Below are 27,903 nucleotides of genomic sequence, written 5' to 3' on the forward strand. Positions count from 1 at the left end.
TATGATGATCACATGTAATCCTAGTCAACTAAGAAATATGTACAGTGGAGATTTTATCAAGATACTGGTCCGGTAAACATGAATTGAAGGTGATATTAATAAAATAAGACATTCATACTAATTATTACATGATAATTTTACTTCAAAAATCACCATAAATTTCATACATACGCTGAAAAATGTTCTCCTTGTATAATTAGCCATTATAAACTCTTAGACATAGAGATTTACTGTATATTTAAGCTATATTTGCCCATTAAGAACAGATTATTTTTTTTTTCTTCCCCCCCCCCCCCAAAAAAAAAAGTCTCTGTATTCTAAGAGTGTTTAGATGTTAATGCCTGGACATTATCTACAACCTTAACTACATAAGCAAATTATAAGGTAGCAGTTATCCAGGTTTCCAGTGAATGCTCAGGCATGGGTTCAGGGCGCAGTGTGCTATTGCAAACTAAACAGCTCATGCAGGATGATATAGCAGGGTGGTGATTGCTTATTTTGTGTTAGATTATACAGCACAAGAAATAACAGGGACTTCTGCTGTGTTTGTGGAACAGAAAGGTAACAGAAGCATAACGGCAGATTTTACTTCTTCAATAGCCTGGTACATGAATTGGGACAAAAAGCAAACATACAATTAGAACAGAAAAGGGGAAAAAAAACCCAACAAACAAAACTAAAAAAACCCAAACAACACAACAACAACAAACCTCCACCAGAATTATAAAACACTAGTGATGCATAGCAATTCCGATTAAAATTAAAAACTGTCATGGGATCATGTAAGAGAATATTATTAACCATGTTATTTGTTTTATAGAAACACACTTTCAGAGAAAGGGCAGAAACAGATAAGATTGGATTGAAATCACTGAAATTTTACAGATAAAAATCAGAATCCTAAAAGTTGAAATAGGAATTTGGGCATCTAAGTGTACTTTGGAGCTCCCAGATTCAAGCAAGTCAGCAACACTTGTATCTCCAAATTTCTATTTCCACTTTTAGGAATCTATAATTTCAATATTTAAAACGTTTTCTAGAGGAATTTTAAAGATTTAAAAGGGAAATGTGATCATACAAATATGACTGTGCTGTAAAGATAATGTCCTATTACAATGGCATGACCATCACAATACCAGGGTTAAGACTGTGTGTATTCAAAATAACTTGAGGTTTTCGCTGAAGTTCAATGACCAAAGTTTTTTATAAAAATCCAGGGCTTATTCTTTGGTTAACTTTAAACCTCAGGGACTATACGAGGCATAAACCAAATCCATGTATAATAGAGCAACGCCACCAAAGGAGGTCTGAGGTCCATTTCTGAAAGTATTTTTGCTACATCTAAGAGAGTTGCTGGGGTAAACAAGAGAGAAGCTGAATGTGGGATCTGCTACTACTTACTAGCTCAACACATCTACCTAAACACATCCCATTCTGTTTATGAAGATGAACTGTTTTCTTCAAAGACAGCTTGATTTCCTCATGTCATCAGTAATGTTCACAATCCGTCTACGGCACATTTTCCTATCCATAGCACAATTTTTCACATCCATCATAAGTCATTTTCAGACAGGAATATGTGTGCAAGCATAAACTCTTCATATTAGTATGAGAATGATATGATCAGTATCATATCACTCTAGAACAGCCAACACTTGAGAGGCAAAGAACTAAAAAGAACTAAAACTTTTTCTTTTTCTAGTTGTAATACTTCCTACAGTATTTTCCACAATGTGAATATTATAATGCTATTGACTTTAAGAGAACCAATAAGTAGAAACAATGTATAATAATTCAGCATCTATCACACTGAATTATTTTCATGGAAAAGTGGTGTGCCACCATCACGATACATAGATTAGAGACAATCAGAATGAAAAACTACTATTGATATTCATAAAACCAACTCAAGATGATAGCAGCGCCTTTTACAGGATTTGTGCATATTAGAAGTGCAAAGTCATGCTCAGACTTTTATAACACAAATTCACTAATGAAACATGCAGAGACAGGAAGAAGCGACGAACTGGCTGTTTCGCTTATACTACCCAAACACAGCAAGTTGTAGTTGCTTTTCTGTTGCATTCTCTTAAGATGACCAAGTTGCGGCGGGTAACTATCAGAAAAACAGTTCTGATCAAGACCAGTACCAGAATCCAACTCTAGTGTGAAGTTAATAGTTTACATGGGCAGCAGTCTTTAAAATAAAGTATCAACCTAACACATTAAAACTTGGTTCCCAAAGCTCCTGTTCGTCTATGCAACTTAATGACTGCAGTACTAACACATACATTAAAACTAACCTGTGAATGTCTAATTCTAGTAGAACATTTACTTCTACATGTTGTTGGACTTGCATGTTTTCCAGGCATCTTGATGTCCCTAGTTAAATATGGTTTCTTTAACTGTGTACATGTTAACTTTTTTTCCCCCCACATATAGACTCCTATAATATATGCAGTAACAATATATATTATAGCTGTTATGGCATTAATAATTTCTTCACTGTTTACCCACACAATTTGTCTGGATTATATTTAGAACACTGCATTATTTGCTGATGTTTCAATCTTTTTTTTTTTTCTTTTTCTTCCTTTAAGCTTATATTAAATATTCTGGGACAGGTTAACCTTGACGCATGCATTCATCTCTTCACCTACTCCAAGTTATTTTATACAGAGCATTAATCATTGTGACTGCTAAATTAGCCTTATTAGATTGTCATTTAAGTGTCTAAAAATAGCAGTGTGGTCAGAGTGCATTTTAAACAAAGTGGATACGGAAATCCAAAAGCTTAAAAGTTAAGTTCAGAAATTTTAATGTTTTAGATAAATATCATAATGCCCTCATCATAAATGGCAGCTTATGCATGCAACCAGCTTCAGAAAAGCTTCTTCACAATAACCCCATGCATTTATTACTCCTTTGAAACTTCCTTTTATCTCTGATTTTCTTCATACTGCATTCTTCTTTTTTCTCTTCAAGCTCCTTTTACCCCAAGTTAGAGTATTCTCCTCCTTTGGTTTCTTCTGCCTCTTCCTGAATCTCCCAGCATTCTTCTCCACTCAACTGTTTCTCTTTTTGAGTTCTAACTACACACTTGTAAGCTTCTTCCCAATGCAAACAGTGGGCGAAACATTGTTCAAGTAATATTACCTGACATCAGTCTACCCATATTTCCCTCAATTATAGACAGATATGGTGGGGTGTGTGTTTACGCAACTTCTCTCGCTTAGAATCTGTATCAGTCAGTTTTCTATGGTGGCATATATCTCTGCATTCGTGGGTGTGGGTATATGCATGTACATTGCAACAACTGGTTGCAAGGAAGACGAAGAGGTAAGATTTTGTGTTATTTTATAACATTTTACCAGGTAAACAAAGAGCTTTGAAAATGTTATTCAATGTACTATTTCTGAAAACTACAAAAAATAAGAAGCTGCTGTGGAACCAAAGAGGAAGGGCAAGAAATCAGATATTATTAGAAATATCCAGAAGATTAACTTTTCCAAGGTGCTTGGATTTAATTTCATCTAGAACTGTGCAGATGTTAAAATTGATCTCTCATAAACTTTTTAAAATTAAATTATTTAAACCATTTTCATATCACATTTGTTTTCCCTACCCACAATTTTCTAGTTCGTGAGGTACTGTAAATATATTCACCATGGTGTCATGAAATTAGTATAGAATTCTTCTGGAAAATTATTTTCAAATTTATTATTCATGAAGCCCTGATCTTAACAGTTACTTAGCTGGGGAATTTAAACATATCATTGTGATCTGTGTACATATTGAAAACAGCCCAGGATATGGTCCTGAATAGTGTAGCAAGCTAAATAGAAATCACAAACTATATTAAAAAGCACTATTCTACAAATAACTTGAAAATAGCAAATTCATTTATGTAAATCACACTGTAACAGACAGTTCAGGCAGAAAATGCAAACATTCATTCAATAAATTATTAGTTATGAATTACTCACCTGTCTGTATTCTCCTTCTCACATCAAGTGAAATAACAGACTAAGCAAACATTTAAGATGTCTGAATTCAATAGATGCTTCAGTATCGAAACCACTTTCACTGAATCTCACCTTTTTATCTCAGATGGGATTTTAGATTCTTGTTTGGAATGGAATGGAAGATAAGAATGCTCACTTCCAGTGCTCATCGCTTACTCAGAAACATGCCACCCCCAAAACGTACACAACAAAAAAAAAAAAACCTTATGTTACATTAAGATGTGAAATAAGCCAATTCTGCCTCACAGAATATAAAATTATTTGCTTGTCATTACTATATTCAGTGACAGAAGAATATTATTACAATAGATATCACCATATCAATATTCACCATTATATATACCATCTAAAGGGCTCTGGAAAAAATTATATGTATTATATATTATTTGTGTGTATGTATATATATATGGGACTATTTATGTCTGGTTCACTGTAATTATGATAATGGTGAAATAAAGAAGAAAATACAAAATTATATCAAAACTATAAAAGCTTATGTAATAATGTTCTGTATACTCTACAAAAAGAAGTACATTTGATATTTACCTTAACACAAAATTTTTAAAGGTGAAAGTCTTTATCATCTTAAGCTAGTATGACACAGCTGATTTGGTTTTGTACCATTAAACTTTGAAGTACCATCTCTCACTTTCAGATTCTGAGAATCTTTAATGTAATTCAAGATTATCAGAAAATTTACTTCTGGCTTGCATGGATTTTGATAATGTTCTTTTTTTTTCACTACTCTCTTCCTGATTCCCATCCTTCTAGTCAGTGGCTCTTGCTGTTGAGTATTAGCATTGTATATCAAATGTTTTGGATGATAGTGATGCCATGATTCCTCCTATTATTATTTTAACAAACTTTCCTGAAGTAGAACATTTTAAAGACAAATATTTTTCTGCCAATGATACACTTTTTTGGGATAGATATTCAGTTTCTTTTTTTTCTTTTTTTTTTTTTTTAACACACACTCTGCACAAGATGCAGAGGATTTTTAACGTACATGATAAAGTAAAACAGAGTTTGATTGTCTTTTATGCTATTATCCTTCACAAAGAAAAATTTAAAAATTAAAAGCTGCAAATATTTTTTTAACCACTTTGAACGTACTAGTGCACTTTGGAGTTTTTAAACATAAATTATGCAAGGTGACAAACTCTGTGATGATTTTCTCTTTGAGGATGTTACAGAAAGACAAAGGTTAGTTGCAGCTAAGTTGTTATATGTCCTTGAGTTACATAGTTAAGTAGTTAAAACTATTCTGCTGGGAGATTTTGGCTGAAAATGCAAGACAAATGAATGATGAACAAGCTAGGACAAATACAGGCACATCAGAACTAACTGTGTTGAAGTCATCACCAGCTGCCCTACTTTAACTCATAGATAAAGAGGTTCTTTATTTTCTATGAGTAACAACAGAAAAAGTGACACGCCAGTCTGCATACTGAACCCACAACATTTGAAATCTGTACCTGAGGAAAATGTGATGGAGTACCAACTTATATCACCTATGCCTTGGGCTGCAGAAGGAATCAGTAGAAAATTGTTTTGGTTCAAAGTAGTAATTAACAGAAGTACAGCAAAGTAACATTTAGGTGCAGCTTTTTGCTTTTACAATGAAGCAGATTATGATCAAGAATGGTGACTCTGATTTTTGTCCAAGGAGGAGGATCATAGCTTCTAGTAAACATGTGAATTCTTGAGACTGAGGAAGAGCCACCAGGTTCAAGAAAACAGTGAAGCAAGTCCATACTCTTGAATTGTATTATGCGACTATCACAGAACACTTGTGATTCGGTATTCCTTAACCTGAAATTTTCCATAATGGTGAGTCATTTTACAGCATGGGAAGTTTCCAATAAACTCTAACACCCCACACCCTTTAAAGAGGAAGTTGGGAATACACGTACAATGTGTGTGCAACAAATCATTCAACATCCATACAATTTTGAATCAGAATAGTAACTCTTAGAGTGAAACTACTCACAAGATTGAGAAAATTATGATAAAACAAACTTCCAGCTTTAACCTCAACTAAGGAAAATAAAATGGAAAATAGACCTCAGAACTTAAATATACATACAAACGTACACATACATAAACATACTTCTACATTGCAAAGATTTATCTTCTAAAACAGATGTTACAAAAGTGGTCAGAATTTCCCCAAATTTTAGCTAGCATTATATAGTTTTAATTCCTCTACTTTGGATGTAAATTTTAGATGAAAGATTCAAACCAAATAAAACTTTAAATTGGATCATAGTTTTGGAATGGATATATCAATATTCTCTGAGGGAAAAAAAAAAAATCAAAAACAACCAACCAAACAACCAACAACACCAAAAAAAACCCATAAGAAAACCAAAGGCTGATTTTCTATGTATTTCTCTAGCTGTATCAGAGAAGAAGAGAAGAAATAGTCAACTTTTAATGGAAAACAAATTGTATTTCTTTTCTTCTTCAAAACTCCTGCTAATGTATGGCATTCTGATGTCATTTCTCCATAAACTTTGTCACTCATGCTTTCACTGAAACTATCAGCCCTGGGAAACCTGTCTTTCAAACTGTAAATTACTCTCTTTCTTTTCCCTCTTAGCTCCTCCTTTTGAAAATGATGGAGAATATCATCTCTATTACCTTATTACTCTCCTTTTAAAAGAAATATTTAATTGGTAATGCTAAGGAGAGAGCAAGTAGCATAAAAATATTTGTGATAAAAACCTATGAAATTAGTTAAAACTAAAAACTACACTAGTTAAAAGGATTAATATAGGTAGATAAACTTTCAACTACAATATGAGAATCTTCACAGATAAAATACAGGTGATGATATCTAGAATACAAATTGCTAGGAAGAAGTAATAGCAGCACCACTATTAAAGGTAACATTTAAAGATGTAAAAATTTTCTTAGCGCTTCTTGAACTAAAGCTTAAGTTTACAATACATGTTTTATGATGTTTTACCATGTAACTCCTGAAATTTGAAAGAAAACAAGTGAAAAGAATTGTCCTTTCTAGAGTAAAAAAACCCACTTGCTTAACATATAAATATATAAATGAATATATAAAGATATAAAACACTACTCATTTTTGAGATTAAAAAAAAAAAGAAATATGCAAAAGGTAGGGGTCGGGAAGGTTGGGCTTTACTGCACTTGAAATTATACCCCAAGGAATGGAAAAAATAGAAATAGGTTGAAAAATATACCCATAAAAGACATACAACATTCCTTGTTTAAATACATTTACAGTAACATTAAAGAAAATCTAAAATTGATTTGAATTAATCTCTTTCCAAGATTAAACTAATCCTTCTCAAAGGGAAAGATTTCTGTCCAAAAATACATATTTTACCATTAATAACAACTATTTCACCTAAGAATTATATCTTAATCAGAACTGTACCAACTTTTAAAAAGATGTTAATCTTAATCCTAGGAATTGCTGCCTGAAAAGTCTTAACATCCGTATCAAGAACAGTGCAGAAAATACTTAAAGAGAAATTTTACGAAGACAGTGATAGTCATGTCAGTGAGGAAAGATGAGATCAAAATGACTGTGCGAATAATTTTTTTGTTGAACTAAGAAAAGAAAAAACCCTAATAAAACCCCCAAACCTAACTATATTTAACAATACTTAATCTACAATAAGAGTAGTCCTAGTAAATGTAATGAAGTTAGTCTTTCAAAAGTATCTTTAGTAATCACAGGATTTTAAACAATAAATAAAAAATAAATAAAATCTACATGAAATATAAACTCCTTACAGGTATAAGATATCAAGTAAGGCATACATTTAATTACCAGTAAACTGTCAAGAAGAAGACTGAGATCAAAGTATATTGCATAGGTAAAGAGTATGGTCGCCATGATTCCTTCGAAACCAATCAATTCCTAATATGCAGAGAAGCAAAACCAAATCATTTTTAGCAGCAGAGGGGAGAGAGGTTCATCTCACCTAACTTTAGAATATCTGCACCCAAATTCAGCACCAACAGGCAATGAAGCATTTTATAGGTGAGGGAGGGGTAAGATAGTTGTACATGATTCATTTCAACTTAGCAAAGACATCTAAGGTCAGAGGAACCAGCCTTAGAAAAGACTACCCTTTCCACAGACGATAAAGAGAGTTTTTATAACTAGATCATTTGCAGATGCCTAGATAGTCCTCTTTGCATCTCAGTTATAAAAATTTTACAGTGAGTGAAAAAACTGTGATCAGCTCCACTGATGACAGGAGCTTCAGAACCTTGAGTTAAGATAAGCCATAAGATGACAAAGGCAATTCAAAACTAACTTTGGAAAAGGAAAATAAAAAGTAGGGAGCTGTGAAATTGTACAGAAGATAAGTATCTTTTCTACTTAAGTTTAGAAAGAGTGGTTACAAAGTGCAAATCCTCACATATAGTGAAGAATTCTGAAGTACTTATAGCAACACAGGGTACTCAACATTGGCCATCTTCCGCCTTTCTAACGCATAGTAGTAGTCAAAAAAAAAAAAAAAGAATTACCTCTGGTAAGCAATGTTGTAATAGGGCAATGACTCAGTTAGAAAGAGGATAGAAATAACACAGTGGGTATCATAAAATGTGGGATGTTCTTGCCTGAAATGAACTTGGGCACTTCATTTAAGAAGACTTAACATAAACAGATAACAGTCAGAGAAAATCTATAAAATAAATAGAGATTTAAGAGTTTCATTCCAAGACTACATCTATGCATTAGTTTAGAAAAGAGAAAATATATTCCCCTAGAAGCAGAACTCCTAAATAAAGATACATAAAAAAATCAATAGACTATCCCCGAATTTGATGGTTTACATCCTTGAATTATGCATCACTGCCTGCAAGCCATACCTCCAATCTGCATTGCAATCGTTAAAATAATCTTTTTTTTTATTAAGTTCACGATAATGGAATTGAAGCCTTACTTTTGCCCTCCTACAGAACTAAAAACCTCCTTACCCCAATGTCTGCATCAACATTTAAAATTTTTTGAACTTTTGTTTGATATTTTACTGGTGGCAATATTCAAGAAATAACTATCTACATCACTGTTTGCAATACCAATATGGGATTTCAAAAGAGCCCTTATTGAAGAGATCAAGCAGCTCTACCTCTCAGATTTGTTTTATCAGTCTGTCTGAAGATGGGTAAAGACAATATTGTAGCAGCTTATGCTCACTTAACATTTGGAAGATTGTTTTTCTTTTCTCACTCCCCACAGCCATATGGATTAGAAACTCATTTATTTCTCTTTGTTATGAAAACACAATCTGAAGCAGAAGTATGTAGCAAATTCAAAAAGAAGGATAATTATGCAACAAGTAAGCTACTGCATAATCTCATTATACCATAGATGGGGTTTGACAATAAGAGTGACAAGAACATTTTGAATTAAAAGTCAACAAAATTAAAATGCATAAAATGAAATACATTTTAACATAATGTTTAACTGCAGCAAGAAACAACTGAAGCCTAAAACTTAGTAAAATTTTAAAATAAATGTGCTCTTTGTATAGACAGAAGAATATAAGTAACTTAACAGAATAAAATCATTGGCCACAACTACGAATATTCTTCCTTTAGTCCAAGCTACTAATCATTTGGGATTAAGAAAAGATGCAACTCTAGTCTAGAACTCTATCATTCAATTTCCCATGTGGATTTTGGACACCATCTGTCTGGTATGCATACCTTTGATCTCAGTAAAATTCATGTGAATAGCTTATGAGCATAGCAAGGCTTTTTATTATTATTAGCTGCAAATGACTCTGAAGTAGATAACTAAAAATTAAATACTGCTTAATATTTATTTGTTTTTAAATAAACTGGGATTTGTTTGGACATGATTTTGATTTATTTGTGTTGCTTCATTTTATTTTTACAATCAGATTAAATGTTCCAAAAATAAAGCAAACATTATTATTTTGCTTTTTTTTCCTAATTAAAACACCACTTGTAACACACTGGGATCAGTACTTTGAGAAAACAACTTTACAATACATAGCAAGACAAAAGAGTTTTTGCAGTACGTTTTTAGTCCTCAGAATACCTCCTTGAGACTTAATGGAGTAATGCTAAGGCTAGGGTTTTGATGTTTGTTTGCTCTTTACATCTTTTGTCTTGTCAAAAGCTGAATTAGTTTGTATATTTAATTATCTAAACACTTTCAGTGTAGTTCTCTATATTCCACTGCTTTGCTTATATTTTCAAGAATGTATAGCACATGTATTTTAAGTCTTTTGCAGAAACTTAATTCTCATTATTGAAAAAACATACCCAAATGCTTTCTTCTTGACGATACTGCTTCCAGTTTCGTCCACTATCACTAAACATCAGAAGGTAGCTTGTTACCCAGTCGGAGCTCCCGTAGCCACCTTGAGTAGCAACAGCACTAATCTCAGTTCTTTCACCAAGATCAATCTGAAGCCATTGATATTTATTGGACACAAGTGGAGACCAGCCACCAGCACCTTAAAAAAAAAATGAAGCAAGTTAACAAAAAAAACGTATAGGCAAAAATTTATTAATTCATTTGAGCAACCTAATCTAGTGAAAGATGTTCTTGTCCAAGGCAAGGGTTTGAAACAATATGATCTTTAAAGGTCCTTTCCAACCCAAACCATTCTATGATTCTAATTCAAGATATAGTTGCACCAAAAGTGTCTTGATATTATTTAGCAACTGTTGTAAAAATTGATTACAGATTACTTATATATGTAACAAATTGTAACTATTAAAAGTATTTGTGAATTTACTAATTTTTTTTCTCTCTCTAACTTTCGTAATGAATTTTGCAGAGTAACTTATCCAATTAGACAACGCTCTTTAAGTAAAAACCTCATAATTTTGTTTATTTGTTTTATATATCTCAATTTCATTTCATAAGATCTCCTGAGGTCCAGTCTAACGTGAATGATTCTGCATCATTCTGTTCTGTGAGGCCTGGATATACAGATTTGTATAAGAAGCAATAAATCACAGTTAGACAATAAATTTACATATGCCTCTAAAAGCAACCAACAAATTTGTAGGTAAAACAGTATGAGAGTATGAGGTATACATGTGCACTTTCAGTCAGGAGACAGACCAGTTCACAAAGATAAAGTTTAACCCAAAACACATAGCTACACATATATATAAAATTCCCACAGTATTTTAGCCTATCACAAAGGCATGTTGAAATGAAGACAGATATCATATCAATTCAGTTCTCCTTTGTCTTCCTTAGTTCGCCTTTATATACTCAGATTAGGCTACTACCTTGTCAGTAAAGTTGGATTGAAAAGCCCGAGGGTAGGTTGCAAACAGTCTTGTAAGAAAAAATGTAGTTTTATGAAAATATTTTGGAAAATTAGCAAGTATTCAGACATGTTAACATCTAGTGGGTTTTATTAGAGGATGGGGTGACAACAAATGATAGAAGATCCATTTTGTAAGCACAGATCTGGAGCTAATCAGACAAACTCACACAGCATAAGAGGCACCTTGAAAAGTTCTTAAAGCATACAGACACAGAACAAGAAAAACAGATATATCTAGTTCCCACAACAATCAATAAACCCTGTATTATGTGGAAGTAGTCAACTGCAATCCAATCTTATGCTTGTATAGGCTTCAAGATGCATATCATTTCATAAATAAAACATCGCATATGATTTAATTCTGCTCAGGGTCATGAGTCACGTTCTTAACATTACCTCCTTTAGAAAAAAGAGAAGAAAAAAGAGTTGTTTCTTAGGGATTTAAAACTGTCAATTAAAAATAAAGTGGTTGGAAATTATGTAGGTGTTCATAAGCCAGAAAAAGTGAGGTTCATTTTACAGAGCAAGGTAAGTGGAAAGAACTGAGAGAAATACATAAAGCTCCATGTATGTGATAATTCCTTGTCCACACATTTTGAAATAATTAAAATGTAACAGATTTAAATCCATGGGTGGCATTAAAGACTATGTAGATTTATTTTATTTTATTTTATTTTATTTTATTTTATTTTATTTGGTTTGGTTTGGTTTGGTTTGGTTTGGTTTGGTTTGGTTTATCTCTTTTTCTTAATCAGGATTTGGAACTTCATGTAAATACTTTGAGATATTTTGCCTTATCTTCCATTGAGACTCTTCTTTCTTTGTAAGAGGAGACATTAGATCCAAGATCTATCCATAGCATTTTCTACACATGAATTTTCTGTGGTTTCTTTATGAACCTGTTTGTCATGTGTCCTGGTTTTGGCTGGGATAGAGTAAAATTTTCTCACTAGCAGAAGGTACACTTCTACATTTTAGATTTAGGATGAGAATGTTGATAACACACTAATATTTTAGTTGTTGCCAAGCAGTCAAGGACGTTTCAGCTTCTCACACTGCCCTGCCAACGAGAAGGCTGGGGGTGCCCAAGAAGCTGGGAGGGGACACAGCCAGGGTGGCTGACCCAAACTACCCAAAGAGATATTCCATACCATATGACATCATGCTTGGCATATAACTGGGGAACTTGGCTGGGAAGTGCATGGCTCAGGGACTAGCTGAGCATCAGTGGCGAGCAATTGTGCTGTCCATCATTTGGTTTGTATATTCTATTACTATTACTAACTATTACTAACTATTACTACTATTACTATTACTATTACTATTATTACTATTACTATTACTATTACTGTCTTCCTTTTCTGTCCTATTAAATTATCTTTGTCTTCATCCATGAGTTTTACTTTTTTCTTTTTGATTCTCTCCCCCATCCCACTCGGGGTGGGGAGTGAGTGAAAGGCTGTGTGGTTGTTTTAGCTGCCTGCTGGTTTAAACCATGACATTGTGGAAACTGTAGCTGAGTGAGGATTTGAATTTTCACTTAATCATAATCAGTGACATAACTATTTAGCAAACTAATTTAAAAACAGTTACAGTTAGTCTCAGCAGTGACTTAAACGCAAGCATTGTATCCCACCCATGCCCTTTCTCAATAAATTTAATTTTTTTTTTTTTTTCAAAAAAGATGGTAAGAAAACAATTCTGAAGAAATATTCACGTCACATAATCCCCCAAAAGCCCCAACTTGCAAGTTGACAAAATGGGCAAGAATTAGAAGTTTCCAAACCCAGATTCCTTCAAAATTTGAACTGTCTCTAATAAATATGAGTTCTGACACAGAATACATTCTTTCTTAAGTGAACACTTAACTGACTACATCTAACAGAAGAAATACAGACACATCTCTAAATATGAAGATGGAAAAAAAGAAGCAAAGAAAAGAGCATTTACCTAAGACAGGTATTCAGTGAAAATAAGGATGATGTAAAAGTGGTATTCTGCACTTAAAGGAAGCAAATGTAATTACATAGAATTTGTCACGCCAGTCTGTTTCCATTGAGAAGGTGTGTACAGGGGTGGTGCTTAGTAATATAAATTGAATTTCCTACTTGGCATATTTTACTTCCCAAACCCACAGGTCAAGTTAAATCATATTAAAAAAATATTTAGAAAAGTCTATTATTAACTGTTATTGCCTGAATTAACCAAGTGATTATTTATTACATCAATAATAGAAAACAACTCAGCATACCAGTGAAAACACACCCACTTCCTGATATAGCCAGGGACAAGGTCCTTCATATTCACTTATGTTTTCTTGATGAAATGGATATCATTAGGTGAAAAAGCAGCTATTTCTTTCAAATAAAAGGTTTGACTTTTGTTCCATGTTTATTTCCAATGTTCTGTGCTGTAATAGTCCATTATTCTTTAAGAAGAATCTATTCTACCAGTACTTCAGGGTGCTGGCTAGAAATTCTTCAGCAACAACGTAAACCTATAAAGGCATTTAAAGATAGTTATAAAAGTTTCCTGATTTCACTTAAAAAAAAAAAAAAAAAGAAAAAAGGAAAAATCAAAGTTTTGGATGTACTTCATTTTGCCCTGAGGGCAATTTTTTTTTTTTTTTTAATTTTTATTTCTCAAAAGTGGAGAGATAACCAACCACGACAAACAGCTCTGGATAAAATTCTAAAAATATTTCTGTAGTCCTTAGTGAGACCATGTGAGTCTCCTTTCCAGACCGGTCATTGGTCTCCCACCCAGGAGCTCTTGGCTTCTCTGTCTTTTCCATGATCTTGCTTTCACTGATCTTTCTCTCTTTTTTTGAGCTCAGTCAGCCCATCCTGGCTAAATGGATCCACTTAGCTTCTGAAATGAAAGAGCCTTATTACACAACTCCTCACGAAATTCTGTATATATTATACCTCACATCACTGACGGATTTCTAATAATGTATTTGTTACTGCAAACCCAAGACTACAAAACAGAGCCTACCACAAGTCTGCTCGCTGGGAAAGTGCCACTGAGGTCTCCAAGTTTTCTCAAGCAGCACTCTCAGAGAAATGTGGCCCATTCAGCCTCTCCCCTGAAAGCAGGAGCACGCACAACGAGCACATTTCCAGGTAAAATACAAGTTCTAAAAATTGTTAATGCAAGATAAAGATGACACTGAACTTAAGACAATCTCTAAATTCTTTGGAAAAATCCCTCATCCTTCTTTCAGGTAAATTCAGTTCTTCATGAAAGTGTCCTCTTCCCTATTGGGAAGCTTCCCCCTCAAAATTCCCATGTAGCAGGCTCCATTTGCACTGCATTCGCCTTCACACAGCCGCCCCTGCCATGTCCCATCTCCTCCCACCTATGCTGGTGGCACTTTGTCAGTGCCAACAGATGTTAAGAAGAATACGGCATACAACCCAACGGGAAAGGTTTCTCCCTGTAAGAAAGGTAACAAGGCAATATTTAGGGCAGGGCTACTGGGTCCCTTGGTTGGATGGGGCATCATGATACTCCTTCCAAACTACCAGCCTTGACAGCCTTGGCCACACCATCTTGTGTTGTGGAAATCCATGAATGAAAAAACAATTCACGATTCCTGCAGCTCTCTGTGAATGTTGTAGATCCTGCGCTAAAATGAGAGGCCAAGCAGCCTCTTAGGGCTGAAGTTGGGCAGTAGTGAGGTTGAGCTGAAGTTCCAAAAAGGTATATTCCTTCAGATCCAGTAAACCAGACAGATAATTAGGGGGATTATACAAAATTGAAAATCAGTGTGAATACAGAAAAAACTCCAGTAAATTTATTTGACCCATAATCATTCTTAAATGCCAACATTTGGCTCATTATTTCCTAAGAAAGTCATACAGCTTCCTAGTCTGATAATTGAAAATTAGTTGATGATTGTAATGCTTCCATGAAAAACCTGTTTTCCATTAAAACAACTACATGATATTTTGTCTTCAAAAAACTTTAATTTTCCATCAAATACAGCAAATATCTTTTTGTGCTGTTTTGTTTATTTTTCAGGTCTACCACAAGGTCTAAACATGCTGATCAAATTAGTCACTTCCTGAAAAAAAATCTGCTGCTCCCTTAATTCAAAAAGGGTCCTGAATATTTACAGGAGATTCATCCTTTGACACCATCCTGATTAAACTAAGTTAAAATTAAATCACTGATAAATCTTGCATGCTCAAAATTACTTTCTGTGAAGGCTCCACTAATATTTCACATGCTCTACCTTAGAAGAGAGGTCAGACAAGATTTTCCTTAAAATTACTTCTTCAGGAAGTGTAAGTGATACTATCTCTTCTGTGGTTTCAGTGGCTGCACCTCAACTGCTCTGTTGCAGCCTCCACAGATTTATTTTTATGTCCATACCATTTCATCTTTTAGTGTCTGTGCAGAGCAGTGGGAGTCAGCATCAGGCAAATAAGAAAACATTGTGAGCACCCAGTCCAGGAGGATAAACAAGGGACTTAGCACCCACAAGCTGGGCGGTCCACATCCATAGCATATACTGCGTCTGTGGCACTTATCACACAAGACTAGACAACTTAACTTTCGCTACCAAATCCTCAGTTCATATACTAACACTTCCAAGCACAGCATCATCCTGCAGTGCCATGTATCCAAATCTTTCCCAGAATGCTGTGTCGCTGTGCTGAGTTTGGTGACAGTTTCGAACTTTTCAATGGAAAGAGATGGTTGTATTGCTGTCAACAGGAGTAATCAGGCAGACTGTGCTGAGACCATAATTTTAAAGCTCATCTGCAAAAAACATTTTCACTTGGTGAACTGCAGCGCTTTGTTCAGAATGAAGTGATAGACCAAGTTAGAAAGATGTAAACAAAAAAATGCCTGAAAAGTCCAGTCTCTGTTATGGCAGCACTACCTGCTGCCAGCTGAGGGAGGTACTTCTGTCTTTAGTACCACGTTTTCCAGAAGGTTTTGCAAAGCAAGCCACCAGGTAGGCTATTCCCCCTTATCATAACTGCACTACGTCCTGTGGAAAGAAGAGAAAGAGACACAGATCCACAGGCTTCTAATGCCAGGAACAGCTGATTTGGGGGGATCACAGCAAAGATGCAGTCCCAGAAGTCCTCTGTCAGCCCTCTACTGACCTATGCCATGTAAGACTCATATGGAGTAGCCACGGAGTAGAAGCAGTAAGATGGCCCATGTGAAACCACAGCCTGGTCTGGATCACCATTCAGCATCTGCGTTTCCTGCAGCACTGCACCACTCCGGTTCGTACAATGCTTTCATCTGTCAAAGGTTCTTCAGGAACTCTCCTGTCTGACTGTCCAGCAGCCAGCTGTCCATCAGGAAACACTATTAGAGCATGCTAGCTCCTCACCCAGCACTTTATAGTCTTTTTTACAGTGTGTCCTATCCTTGCAGCAAGATTAATGTGCAAACCAAATTGTAGTAGTTGGCAGAATAATTTTTTGTTTTAGCATACATCTGGGCACATTGATGCATAGAAGTCAGAGGTGTAACAGATGACAAAGGATCTTGTTGAAAACCAGAAAGGCTTGTCAGATGTTCATGCTGCGTGGATGTTTCTGGGGAGATCTGGGGAGGTCCTCAAGAGTCTCTGTGGGGATGCAGATACTGTGTACATTAATCAAGATTGTGCCAAAATGTATGAACACACAGGCCTAAACCCAGATTTACAGGAAGAACATAACTTTATCATCTGTAAACTTTCTGAGTGATTGACTTTGCAGTCTTCACCTTAATTCTCTAACTCTTCTTTTTGCCAGTGTCATTTATGTAAAGCATATATTTTCTTCAATTACCTCTTACTGTATTTTCTAAAGCCACTGTTGAAACTTCTTCCCTTGTGAACTAATATTAAATAAGAAAAATAATTTTCACAAGGGAGAAAAACTATATCTAGCGATACTTTTTTTTTTAACTTTGTCTCAGGAGGTGTTTAACCCTCTTTATTTTCCACTATCTCTTGCAAATATTGAGATTAATTGCATGCACTATACCAAAAATCTACATTCAGGCTGCAAAAGCATATAAGTCTCATGCTTGATTCCTGTTTAAAAACCAAGCATCACACAATTCCTTTTTTATGAAGAACACACGGACATGAAGTTGCACTGATAATTAATAAAATCTTTTGATTCTATTTAACATTAGTTCTTCCTATTTTGATTATTTTTTTAAATAAATGTTTGAAAAAATATTTGTACACATATGGTGCAATTCTCTTTAAAGTATATCAATTTACTGAACACATCTAGCAACCACACACTTTTTCTGAAGTACTAAAACCTCTCCTTAACTCATGATTCTCTGTTTTTCAACCTCGTTTTAGCAGCAACTTGCCAGCTTGCCTGGATGGCTGACAAAGTTAATGGTCTATGGTTACTGGGAGGCTGGTTTCATCCAGCCTAGCAGCAATTAAATCAAAGTTTAAAGTTTCTGTCAGTGACTTTTACATAGTAATTGATAAATAGACTCCATTTTATTTAATATTCATAAATAAACTGAGTATTAAATGATGGGAAAACTTCCTAAGCTTTTGATATTTTTAATGCATTAAAATTGATTTGTGCTAGATTTAAAAGTAATCATGCATCTTTCATACATTATTGAATGAAATTTTGCCTTGTGAACATTCATTATTCTTGATTTCTGTTTCTAAAATGTTATAACATTCTTTTTCAAGTCAGTTAAGTGACAACATATTGGTGTTTCCTCACACCCTCACCCCAAATAATGCACAATACTTTTCTGCAGAAGTTATACAAGGAGGTATTAGTCATTAAATAAATCATCTTACAGTTTAGTCCACAATTTCTTAGTTACTTCAGTTGCTAAACTATAACTAAACTATAGTCCTGTAATCTGTCCTGGATTTAGACACTAAATTTACAGGCTTGCTTTCCTTCAGATTCACTACATTTCTAGAAGTTTTTCATCCTTATGCACTTCTCATATCATTTAAATTCTATGAGATTGTTTTTCTTGCTTCTGGAGGTTAAATATCCTCTGCCTTTCCCCATGGCCACCAATATAAATACATCACAGTGCTGCATGGGTCTGCTAGGATATGTGTTTTAATGGTATGCATTTTCATAATTCGTTAGCTTCACATGGGTGATGATACCATTATCATTAAGACATTGAAAACAGAAAAATTAGCAAAGTTAGCAAATAGCTACAAAAGAACTAGAAAAGACTGAGGAAAAGACCCAAAACCTCAAATCCATGACAGAAAATACCTTAGTATTCTTACAGTGGATTGGGAGGGTTATATCAGGTTTAAAACTTAACGTTGCTGGCAGACAATTTATTAGGTAATGCTTAAGCTTTCTAAACTGGCTCTCTGTAGCTATGAGGCTGTCAGGCTCCTTTTGCTTCATTTTAAGAACACTGAACTACAGAGACTAGAAACTGATATAAAGATTCCCCCTTCGTATGAACAGAACCCCCCTACTTGTTTATCTTGCTCTATGAGTACAGTTGCCAGTGTTGTTATGTAAACTCTAACACAGTTCACACTCATATGTGTATTCACACCGCCTTCTTCGCATGCAGTTCATTATACCATTTAGCTGGCATCACCATTTATATCACTTTCAAATTCAGTCTATTTTTTGCATATTTAATCGTAACAACTGCAAGCAATGCATATAAGTAAAAATCCAGATTTTAACTAGCACACGTCGTAAAGGATGCTTTCCTTTGATTAACCAAGCTGTGTATTTCCCATATGGATCATTTAACAGAAGCTGATTTTAATTTGAAGTCAATAAAGTTGCACCAGGGATAAATTTGGCTGCACATATTGCAAAGCAGATTTTCTACATGCAAGTAATTGACAACTGAGGCTTCCTAGGCTTAGAAAAGTCAAATGAAGTGTTTTACAGCATCAGAAAAACTAAAATACCAATATATGACATTATTTCCATTCTTAAGCTGAAAAACAAAGCATCCTTCTTCAGAAGTGGAGAATTACAAAACTGTAGGCTTATATTTAAGCAAACAATGCAAGGGGTTTGTTCTCTAAAAGTTTATTGACTGATGACAGGGATTGGGGCTAGGGGGAAATATCTGATAAACAGTGTTGATGGATTGCTACCAGGCAAGAACCCTCTCGGCCCCGTAGGAAATTCTCTTGGGTAACAGAACTGGGGAAGAGGATGAATGCTGGGATCAAACCTTTGTCTTCTAGATTTTAGTTCTCCTGTGCTTGAATAAGGCAATCCAAGAAATAGAGCTCATGCAATTAGAAACTCCCATTTGTACACTAGCAAAGTGCAAGAAAAGTAATTATCAGAAAAAATCTAAATAGCCAAAGATGCCAAACAATGTAAATCATAACTTGGTCAGTTTGTCTGACAGGCTATGCAAAAGGTATCATGGAAATGTTGTTCTGAGTCATACCTCAGTGATAAAAGACATGAATGTAAGCATCAAAATTTGAAACCATGCATAAACTGTGACAAGTAATACTGAGAAGAGGATGAGGCACCTTGAGCTATGAATAAGAAATACTGAACTTTGAGCACAGACAGAAAGCAGAGAGGGACTGCTAGATCAGAAGCCAGCTCTGCAGTCAGAGCTCCGTATATAAAATTTCTCCATAGTATTTTTCAACCACATGTTTGATAGCTGCATCATCTATTGCCTTTGATTTAAGCGAAATCCTATTGCTTCCCATGAGGTTATTTTCAGGACTAAAAAGCCCTTGTCATTCTCACACAATACCTATATTTAAAGCTATCATACAAAACAGCCAGTCCTAACACCTAAAAAGACAAAAGGACATTCAAGGCAGTAAAGCTTAGCTCTTCAAAAAGTGTCATTATTGCCTGAAGAAAGGCCCATGACTAACTGGTCCCAGACAGAACAACCTTAGTGTTTTCATCTCTGCAGTCTCCTCTTATTATTGTGCTAGTTTTGGCTGGGATAGAGTTAATTTTCTTCATAGTAGCTAGTATGAGGCTATGTTTTGGATTTGTGCTGAAAGCAGTGTTGATAACACAGAGATGTTTTTGTTACTGCTGAGCAGCACTTACACAGAGCCAAGGCCTTTTCTGCTTCTCACTCCACCCCACCAGCGAGGCGGCTGGGGGTGCACAAGAATCTGGGAGGGGACACAGCCAGCCATACCATATGACATCACGCTCAGCATATAAGGGGCTGGGGGAAGAGGAGGGATGGGGGAACACAGGTTTGGAGTGATGGTCTTTGTCTTCCCAAGTCACCGTTACGTGTGATGGAGCCCTGCTTTCCTGGAGATGGCTGAACACCTGCCTGCCCATGGGAAGTGGTGAACGAATTCCTTGTCTTGCTTTGCTTGCATGCACGGCTTTTGCTTTACCTATTAAACTGTCTTTATCTCAACCTATGAGTTTTCTTGCTTTCACTCTTCCGATTCTCTCCCCCATCCCACTGTGGGGGGAGTGAGCGAGTGAGTGGCTGCGTGGGACATGGCTGCTGTCTGGGGTTAAACCATGACACTTATTTTAAGCTGGTGAGTTTAGCAGATATATTGTGTTCAGCTAAATTGTAAACCCAAATAAATCTCTCTTTAGTTAGAGATTACTAAAATGGTAAGCATTGAATAGTTGGGGAATCTAAAACTTCTAGTAAGCAATTACTTTCTGCGTGAAAGAAATATTACTTTAGAGGACACCAGAAGCAATTTTGAACTGCCACTTTAACAGTACATAAAAAGACTCCATGGCTGTTCATCAGGACAGTGTCATGTTTCAGTATCCTTGCATAATGATTCCATAAGAAACCACTCAGTGTCTTCATCTTTTACCATCAATTTTAGCAGTGTTTAAATAACATAAGCTGAATCTGGGAAACCAAGTACTAGCTGAAGCTGTCCTAACTATTAAAAAGAACTGGTAAAACTAAGAAGTACTTCCAACTTTGTGCATAGCTCCTTAGCTCTTTCCTGGTCTTGTCTTCGTATGTTACAAACCGACAGAGATAGTTTAAGCTCATTAAGGTCTCAATAAGAGAAACACAGAATGAAACCTTGGATAGATTTCAAGGAATCAAAACAAGACCTCCCCTTCAAAGAAATCTTCTGAGTGGTGCCCTCTTTAAGGAAAACAATACTTATCTCCCTATATTACAACAAAATCAGATTTTACTGGGCTATATAAGCTCTGAAGGTCTTGAGTACCACCCATTCTTTCCTAATAGATAAGCCAAAATTTTGTGGATTGTTAGGGGAGCTCTTGGCCAGGTTTCAGAAAATACTGTGAGAGAACAACTAAGAGATGCATTTATGAAGGCCTGGTATTTGGAAAAATACTACACACTTAAAAAAAAAAAAAAAAAAAGGAAGAAGGTAGAACTTTTCAGTCACAAGAATATTTCATGAGATGCACTGTTTGAATAAAGACTGAAAAATCCCATATGAATGGCATCTGATTCTGAAAGCTATAATAAGTTACCGTTGCTGTCAAAAAATGAGTGAAGAAGCCTTACTTCTTAAAAGTTGAAGAATGAAAGGAATTTGTCTGAGTAATTTCCAGGAATAAGTACAGAAATAACAGCTATTTGTTAGCTTATCCATGTAAGGAAGCTGTATTTTCCCAGTAGTATTTCACAGGTGGCATGCAGAGCTTTCTCAATGGAAATCAGAACTACTGAAAAAATTCAGGCATTTTTGAGCTAGGCAGAACACGAAAAGAGCTATATGAATGCTTCAGTTAGACAAGACTCTCTTCTTATGGGAGGTGAGTGGGACAGCTGCTTCAGTGGCCTCAAGGGCAGAACAAGCTCAATTTTGTAGGAAGATCCACCATATTCTAAGATATTCTGAACGTGGGTATCAATGAAGAAAACAGGTATGATCTTAGAAGAGAAGGAGCAATAGCATTTATTTTTTCAACTGTCAGAATATTTAATATGTAAGGATCTTAAATTTCAAAATTGTGGCAGGTATTACAAAATGAATGTTAGGTTTTAATAATCATTTGTGACAAGTAGCAGTTACTATGTCAAGAGAAGTTTCAGAGGTATTTTGGATCTGATTCAGCAAGACAGAAAGGCACTGAGAAATGGTAATAATGACAAAATTTGCTCTAGCTTCACAGAGCCAGTTAGAAGAATGTAGCTAACTTTATTTCAACCCCCTTCTGCATTAACAGTAATTCAGGTGAGTGAGTGAGTGAGTGAGTGAATCCCATTTTACATGCCATCTTCAGAAGTCTTTGAAGACATTTCTTCTCAATCATTATGTAAATGTATCCAGGGAGATATTTTATAAAAGTGACTGCCATAGTTTATCAAAAGGAGAACTTATTGGCAATGATTTAAAGACTTACCAAAGCCAGTATTTTTTCTTCAGATTTTTCATCACCATCAAACCACAAAGTGCTATAAACCAGAGGTCTGCACTAGGTAACATGGTTTTTATGTGTTGGAAAGCCCAAGTTTGAGTCAAACACTTTTATATAATAACACCATATTTTATTCTTTGAAATTAGACCACATTTTCATTTAAATAGATAAGGTTTTTTTTTTTTTTTAATATTATAATGAAGCTGTAATTCTGCAGGATACACTCTGAGATTGAGCCACTCCTGCTATGTATTAAAAAGGGATTTTTTTTTTTTCCCCCAGCAGAAGGTAGGTAATAGAAAAATGTCCTTCCAACAGATTTCTGCTGGGAAAGTAGCTCTTGTTCTTCACAGACAATGCTTCTTAGGAAAAAGTATTTTGGAAAGCTGACAGTTCATTGCAACATTTGCGTCATTCTTGGCTATTGCCATCCACTTCTGTTTGATGATCACGAGCAAACTATCTCCCTTACTAGGAGTTAGGAATTTCACATAGCTTGCAGGTGTACCCCTTTTTGACACGTATTCTGACAATAATCCAAGGCTGACACTAAGCAAGGACTTAATATGGGAAATTGTTTCATTCTTAGGAAATTGCACTCTTGCAGTAGTGCTATTCTCTTTTCTTTCTCTAGTCTCTGGCTATATCCAGGTTTAGGATGCTGTATTGGTAAATCCTGCTCTGTTTGAAGCTTGGATCATTACTTTTCATCCTTAATCTTCCTTCTCTTTTTCTTCATCAGTAAAGTGGGGATTGCTTACACCTCATCATTGTAAATTTTTTCTGTAGAGGTCATTTTGTTCATAGGTAGATGATGCATAAAAAGCTTCATGGGGAAAACAAAAAAAATTATCTCATTGATACCATCTTTTATTACACCACCAAGTTTAACCAGAATTCTCATTTAGGATTCTGTACTGATGTAATTCCTAATTGTATATACAACATTCTGTTAGTAAATATAAACACATTGTTCAGTACAATTTGATAAAGTTATACAACTTCTTTCAGGCTAATAATTTTTTGCAGGCTTTTTACAAAGCAGCTGCTTTCAGTGAACCACCTGTATTTGTTTTCCTTGTTCAGTGGTCTTACCCAAGATGTTACTCTGCTGTCTTCCAATTTAAAGCTAGCATTGGTAATTAGCCAGAGCTTTCATGGCCTTTTTTTTTTTTTTTAATATTGACAAAGATGTTTTTACATTTTAACTTCTGCAATTCATTCACTTGTAAAAAAATTAAACTTTTTCTTTTTTTTCTGGTTGTTTTCCTTTCATTTCTTCATATGTGGAACAACCAGATAAAACCAAATTATCAAACCACATCAAACCTGGTTCATTTTCATTGACCACTGTTCACTTCAAGCTAATGTGTCAACCTAATATTTTACTGACTATAGTCACAGAATTAAAAGAAAAGGAAAGTAAGATTAAAACATTTTGTATTGGCCAGCTGGCCTCAGTATATTTGACACAAGAAGGCCAACTATTTTAAATACATGCCACCATGACAGTGTTCTGATGATGTTTTCCAGGGTAATTAAATTAAATTTCCTAATTCAAGCTACAGTCTTCAATGATGTGAATTACATTGAAAAACACAAATATGGATGCCCAGCTTATATTTCTGTAATCCAGACACTCATGCATGGTTTGTGTTCCTGTCTCCTCAAACATAAATCCACCCCTGGCATTTTAGTAGGAAATAAATTTATAAAGAGTAGATTGACACAGGTATCAACTGAAAACTTTTTTAAACTGTACTGCAAAAAAAAAGTAAAGTATATTTCAGATACTCTTGTACCTTCCTTGAGGAATTGCACACCGCTTTGGAGAGTGTTACACAGCAATATCAGTGAACTGCAAGAAGTAATGGCAACAAATTTTAAAATAATATCAAACTAAATCTTAAATCCCCCTGATATTTATCACCCAGTTCTGATGTGAAGCTAGATAGATCATCTCCAATTGTACTTAGCAGGAGTGATACGTTTGTATAATCTGCTAGAGAATAAGCAGGGCAGTATCTCTAAGCCGATGAACATGTTTGTGTCTGCCGTTTTTATCACTGCTTTGATCTCAATCCTCGATGATTCGCTTTCTGATGGTGGTACTTCTGGAAATTCTGTTTCAACGCTGGAAATGCTGATTCACTGACTTTGGCACCTGTTTTAGCACATACAACATGGTGCATTTAGTACAGCAAAGCAAACAGATAAAATATTGGCACCTGCAGTTTCCATGCAAAAATACTCTAAGTGCATATACATAAAATAGAAAAGCTCTATTTTATTTCCATTATTGTGCGTATAAATTACTACAGCTAGCAGCAGGGGAACACTGGCCAACTCCATCTGGCTATTGGCCTGCGCGCAGATCTGACATGCACAAAGAGAACATGATTTTCTAAGTAAGAGAACAAGTGCAGTATCACCCTTCTGGTGTTTAAAGTCTATTTGTGCTTATGTGCACAAAAATATGAATATTCTGCAATGGACTGACAGATATTGTATAAGTCAACTCAAAAGTCTATTCTGATTCCATTTTGGCTCTGCGTAAGGTATTCTCTTTCAAGTGTGGCAATATGCATGTACACAGGCAGTTCCGTTTGTGTACATGTACATTTGTGAGCTACTTGACCTGACAAACACATAAAAGGATGAGATCAAACTGTTAAATGCAATGTCCCATACATAAACAGTATCTCCCCAATTTGGTGTTCCAGTTATGACAATCCAGCATTCTGTTCACTTATGCAATTATATGTCAGATGATACTTATTTAGAAAATGTGCACATTAATAATTGAAGTATTTCAGCCTACTGACATTTTTCAGTAATTCCAAGGTTATTCAGCATTCATTCATTCATTCATTCGTCTCTATAGATACACTGTGCCAGATCATCAGCTGGAAAGTTAGTGTAACTCTCCTTAAGTCACTGTATTTAGTTTTCAACCATCTTTTCCATATTGACCTGAATGTTAAATTGTTGACATAGCAATTTAGGATGGAGCTTTCAGAAAGTGACAATTAAACCAATCCATTAGCTCATTTGCCTTCCATTTTTTAGTATCCCTATTCTTATAAAAAGAATTAAAAATAAGATACACTATTTCTCTTCAAATCCAAGGGAATTTCTGGGTTTGTGTATTTGTATCTGTGTTTTTCAAAATTCATGGATTCTGATGTCAATACTTCACAAAGAATTTGGAAATAAGCCCTCATGAGTAAGAAGAGGTTTGAACACTTTAGAGAAGGACAAAGCGTTCACTCCTGACTCAGTTTTGTTGGCATAAAGACTGAGAGTATAACTATGATGGCTGGAAAAATAGCATTGGGAAAATGCAATTGAGCTAGACTAATGGAATTTCATGGTCAGCAAATATAATCACATCTGGCTTGAGTACCAGAAATAGAAGATAACATCTTTGTTGGTTAAATGCTTAAATTATAGGTAATACATCTATAAATATTACCAGATTAAGAGTTTTATTATTATTTCATGCAACTTTAGAGGACAAAATTTATTAATTGAAGTACCTAACAATTAAGAGAAAGTGCAGTTCAATTCACTTACATTTTGTCCTTGGAACAAAGCTCCATTTTTCAGCAATCTGGATTTTTTTTTTCCCCCCCCAGAGTATTATAATGAAATTACTCCTCATTTGTGATTTTCAAAAATATCATTATAATGTTTATGAAACTAAATCAGCCAACCTTAACAGACAAATGAGAAATTCAGGGACTTCATATTTGCATCAGTTTTACGACAACTGGTGTATAACAAATGCACAGCTAAGCTGTATTATTTATAAAGCTATGTTTAACTTAAAAGCTTTTCTCACATTGAAAATTGTGCATTTATGCATATTCAGATCCCATCTTTTCAGAGCATCACAGCTTCTTACTTTTAATGACAGCCATTATGGAGAGCAGAACTACTGGAATCAGATTATATAATATATGTAAAAATAAATCATTATAGTTGTTGTGTAGAAAAGTTTCTATAGATTTCAGACAAGTAATATTCTTGTTAAAAGCCTTGATGAATTGAACAGTGCAGCTTCTGCAGGCTGCTACATTTCCAACTTTATTTTTTCTTTAGAAATGTTATATTATTTAAAATATTGCAGAGAATTTTTTAAAGAAACACGGGTAAAATGACACCAATCCAGTACAACTTAGCAATGCTTATACAATCTCTTCTTTTTTGTAAGAATTCATTTTGTAAACTGACACTTCTTCAGAATGAGTCTGATGAATTAGAAGTTATTCTGATATTAGAAATTATCTGTTAAATAATTGTATTTTTAGGAATAAACCCACTTCATTTGAAATTATTTTCAATCTCTTGTAACACACAGGTAAATAAAATGCTGATTTGTAAAATAAAAACTCTTTTTAGGACAAAATAAAGGGCAAAAATAGTTATAACCATAAATAGAATGTGATCAGACAATTTTTGTGCTTTGTTTATATCTGTTTTTATGCAATTACTAATTTTCAACTGCAAACTAGTATCTGACAGCACTGTTGTTGTGGTTCTGCTGTCAATGTGCAAACATTCATATGGCAGCCTAACTCACTCTATATCCTGAAACATTACCCTAGATGATAGGCTATCCAGGATTTGCTAGATGGATATTGAATAAGAAATAGGACTACTCTCTCTGTTTTTATTTCTGATAAGTTTCATGGCTGTCTTGTTATCTCAAATGCAGGCTGCTTTGACTTGAAATTTTGACTCTTTATGAGGTATCTTGAAGTAAATTATTATGATAAACATCATATATGTGTATACACATCAAATATAAATACACACATCATTATATATATAATACATACACATCATATATATAAAAAAGAGAAGCTGACAATAGCCATGAGAAAAGCATACACACACACACCTCTCCCCCCTCTTAAAGTCCCTTAAATTTTAACAGCATATTACTTCTTTGACTTATGAATGTCAGGTGGCTATACATTACTAACTGGATTGCAAATGGATTTATGAACTCAAGAACTCATTTCGACTTACTCTTAGATAGTCTGAAGAACTTTAGTCAAGCATTGAGGCCAAATTGGTTAAAAACTGTCCAAAGACTAAAAACTCAATCTCTGCCTCTAAGAAAAGTGGGTTTAGATCTTGAAACTTCTAGCTGAGATGTGATGTAGTTAACACATTTGCTGACATGATAACATTGTATTTTTTGGTTTTGCAGATTTATGTCC

General features: G+C 34.8%; 1 protein-coding gene across 2 annotated transcripts in view; it reads right to left on the minus strand.

Annotated features, from left to right (window-relative positions):
• The window catches only part of CNTNAP4 (contactin associated protein family member 4), a 249,726-nt gene that overhangs the window by 153,524 nt on the left and 68,299 nt on the right, over positions 1–27,903 (minus strand). For both annotated transcript variants that reach the window (XM_054810562.1, XM_054810561.1), the window contains exon 3: positions 10,314–10,507. In XM_054810562.1, the coding sequence (XP_054666537.1) occupies positions 10,314–10,507 (194 nt within the window). The remainder of the gene's footprint in view (positions 1–10,313; positions 10,508–27,903) is intronic.

Source organism: Grus americana, chromosome Z (genome assembly GCF_028858705.1).
Source record: "Grus americana isolate bGruAme1 chromosome Z, bGruAme1.mat, whole genome shotgun sequence".
NCBI classification, from domain to species: Eukaryota; Metazoa; Chordata; class Aves; order Gruiformes; family Gruidae; genus Grus; species Grus americana.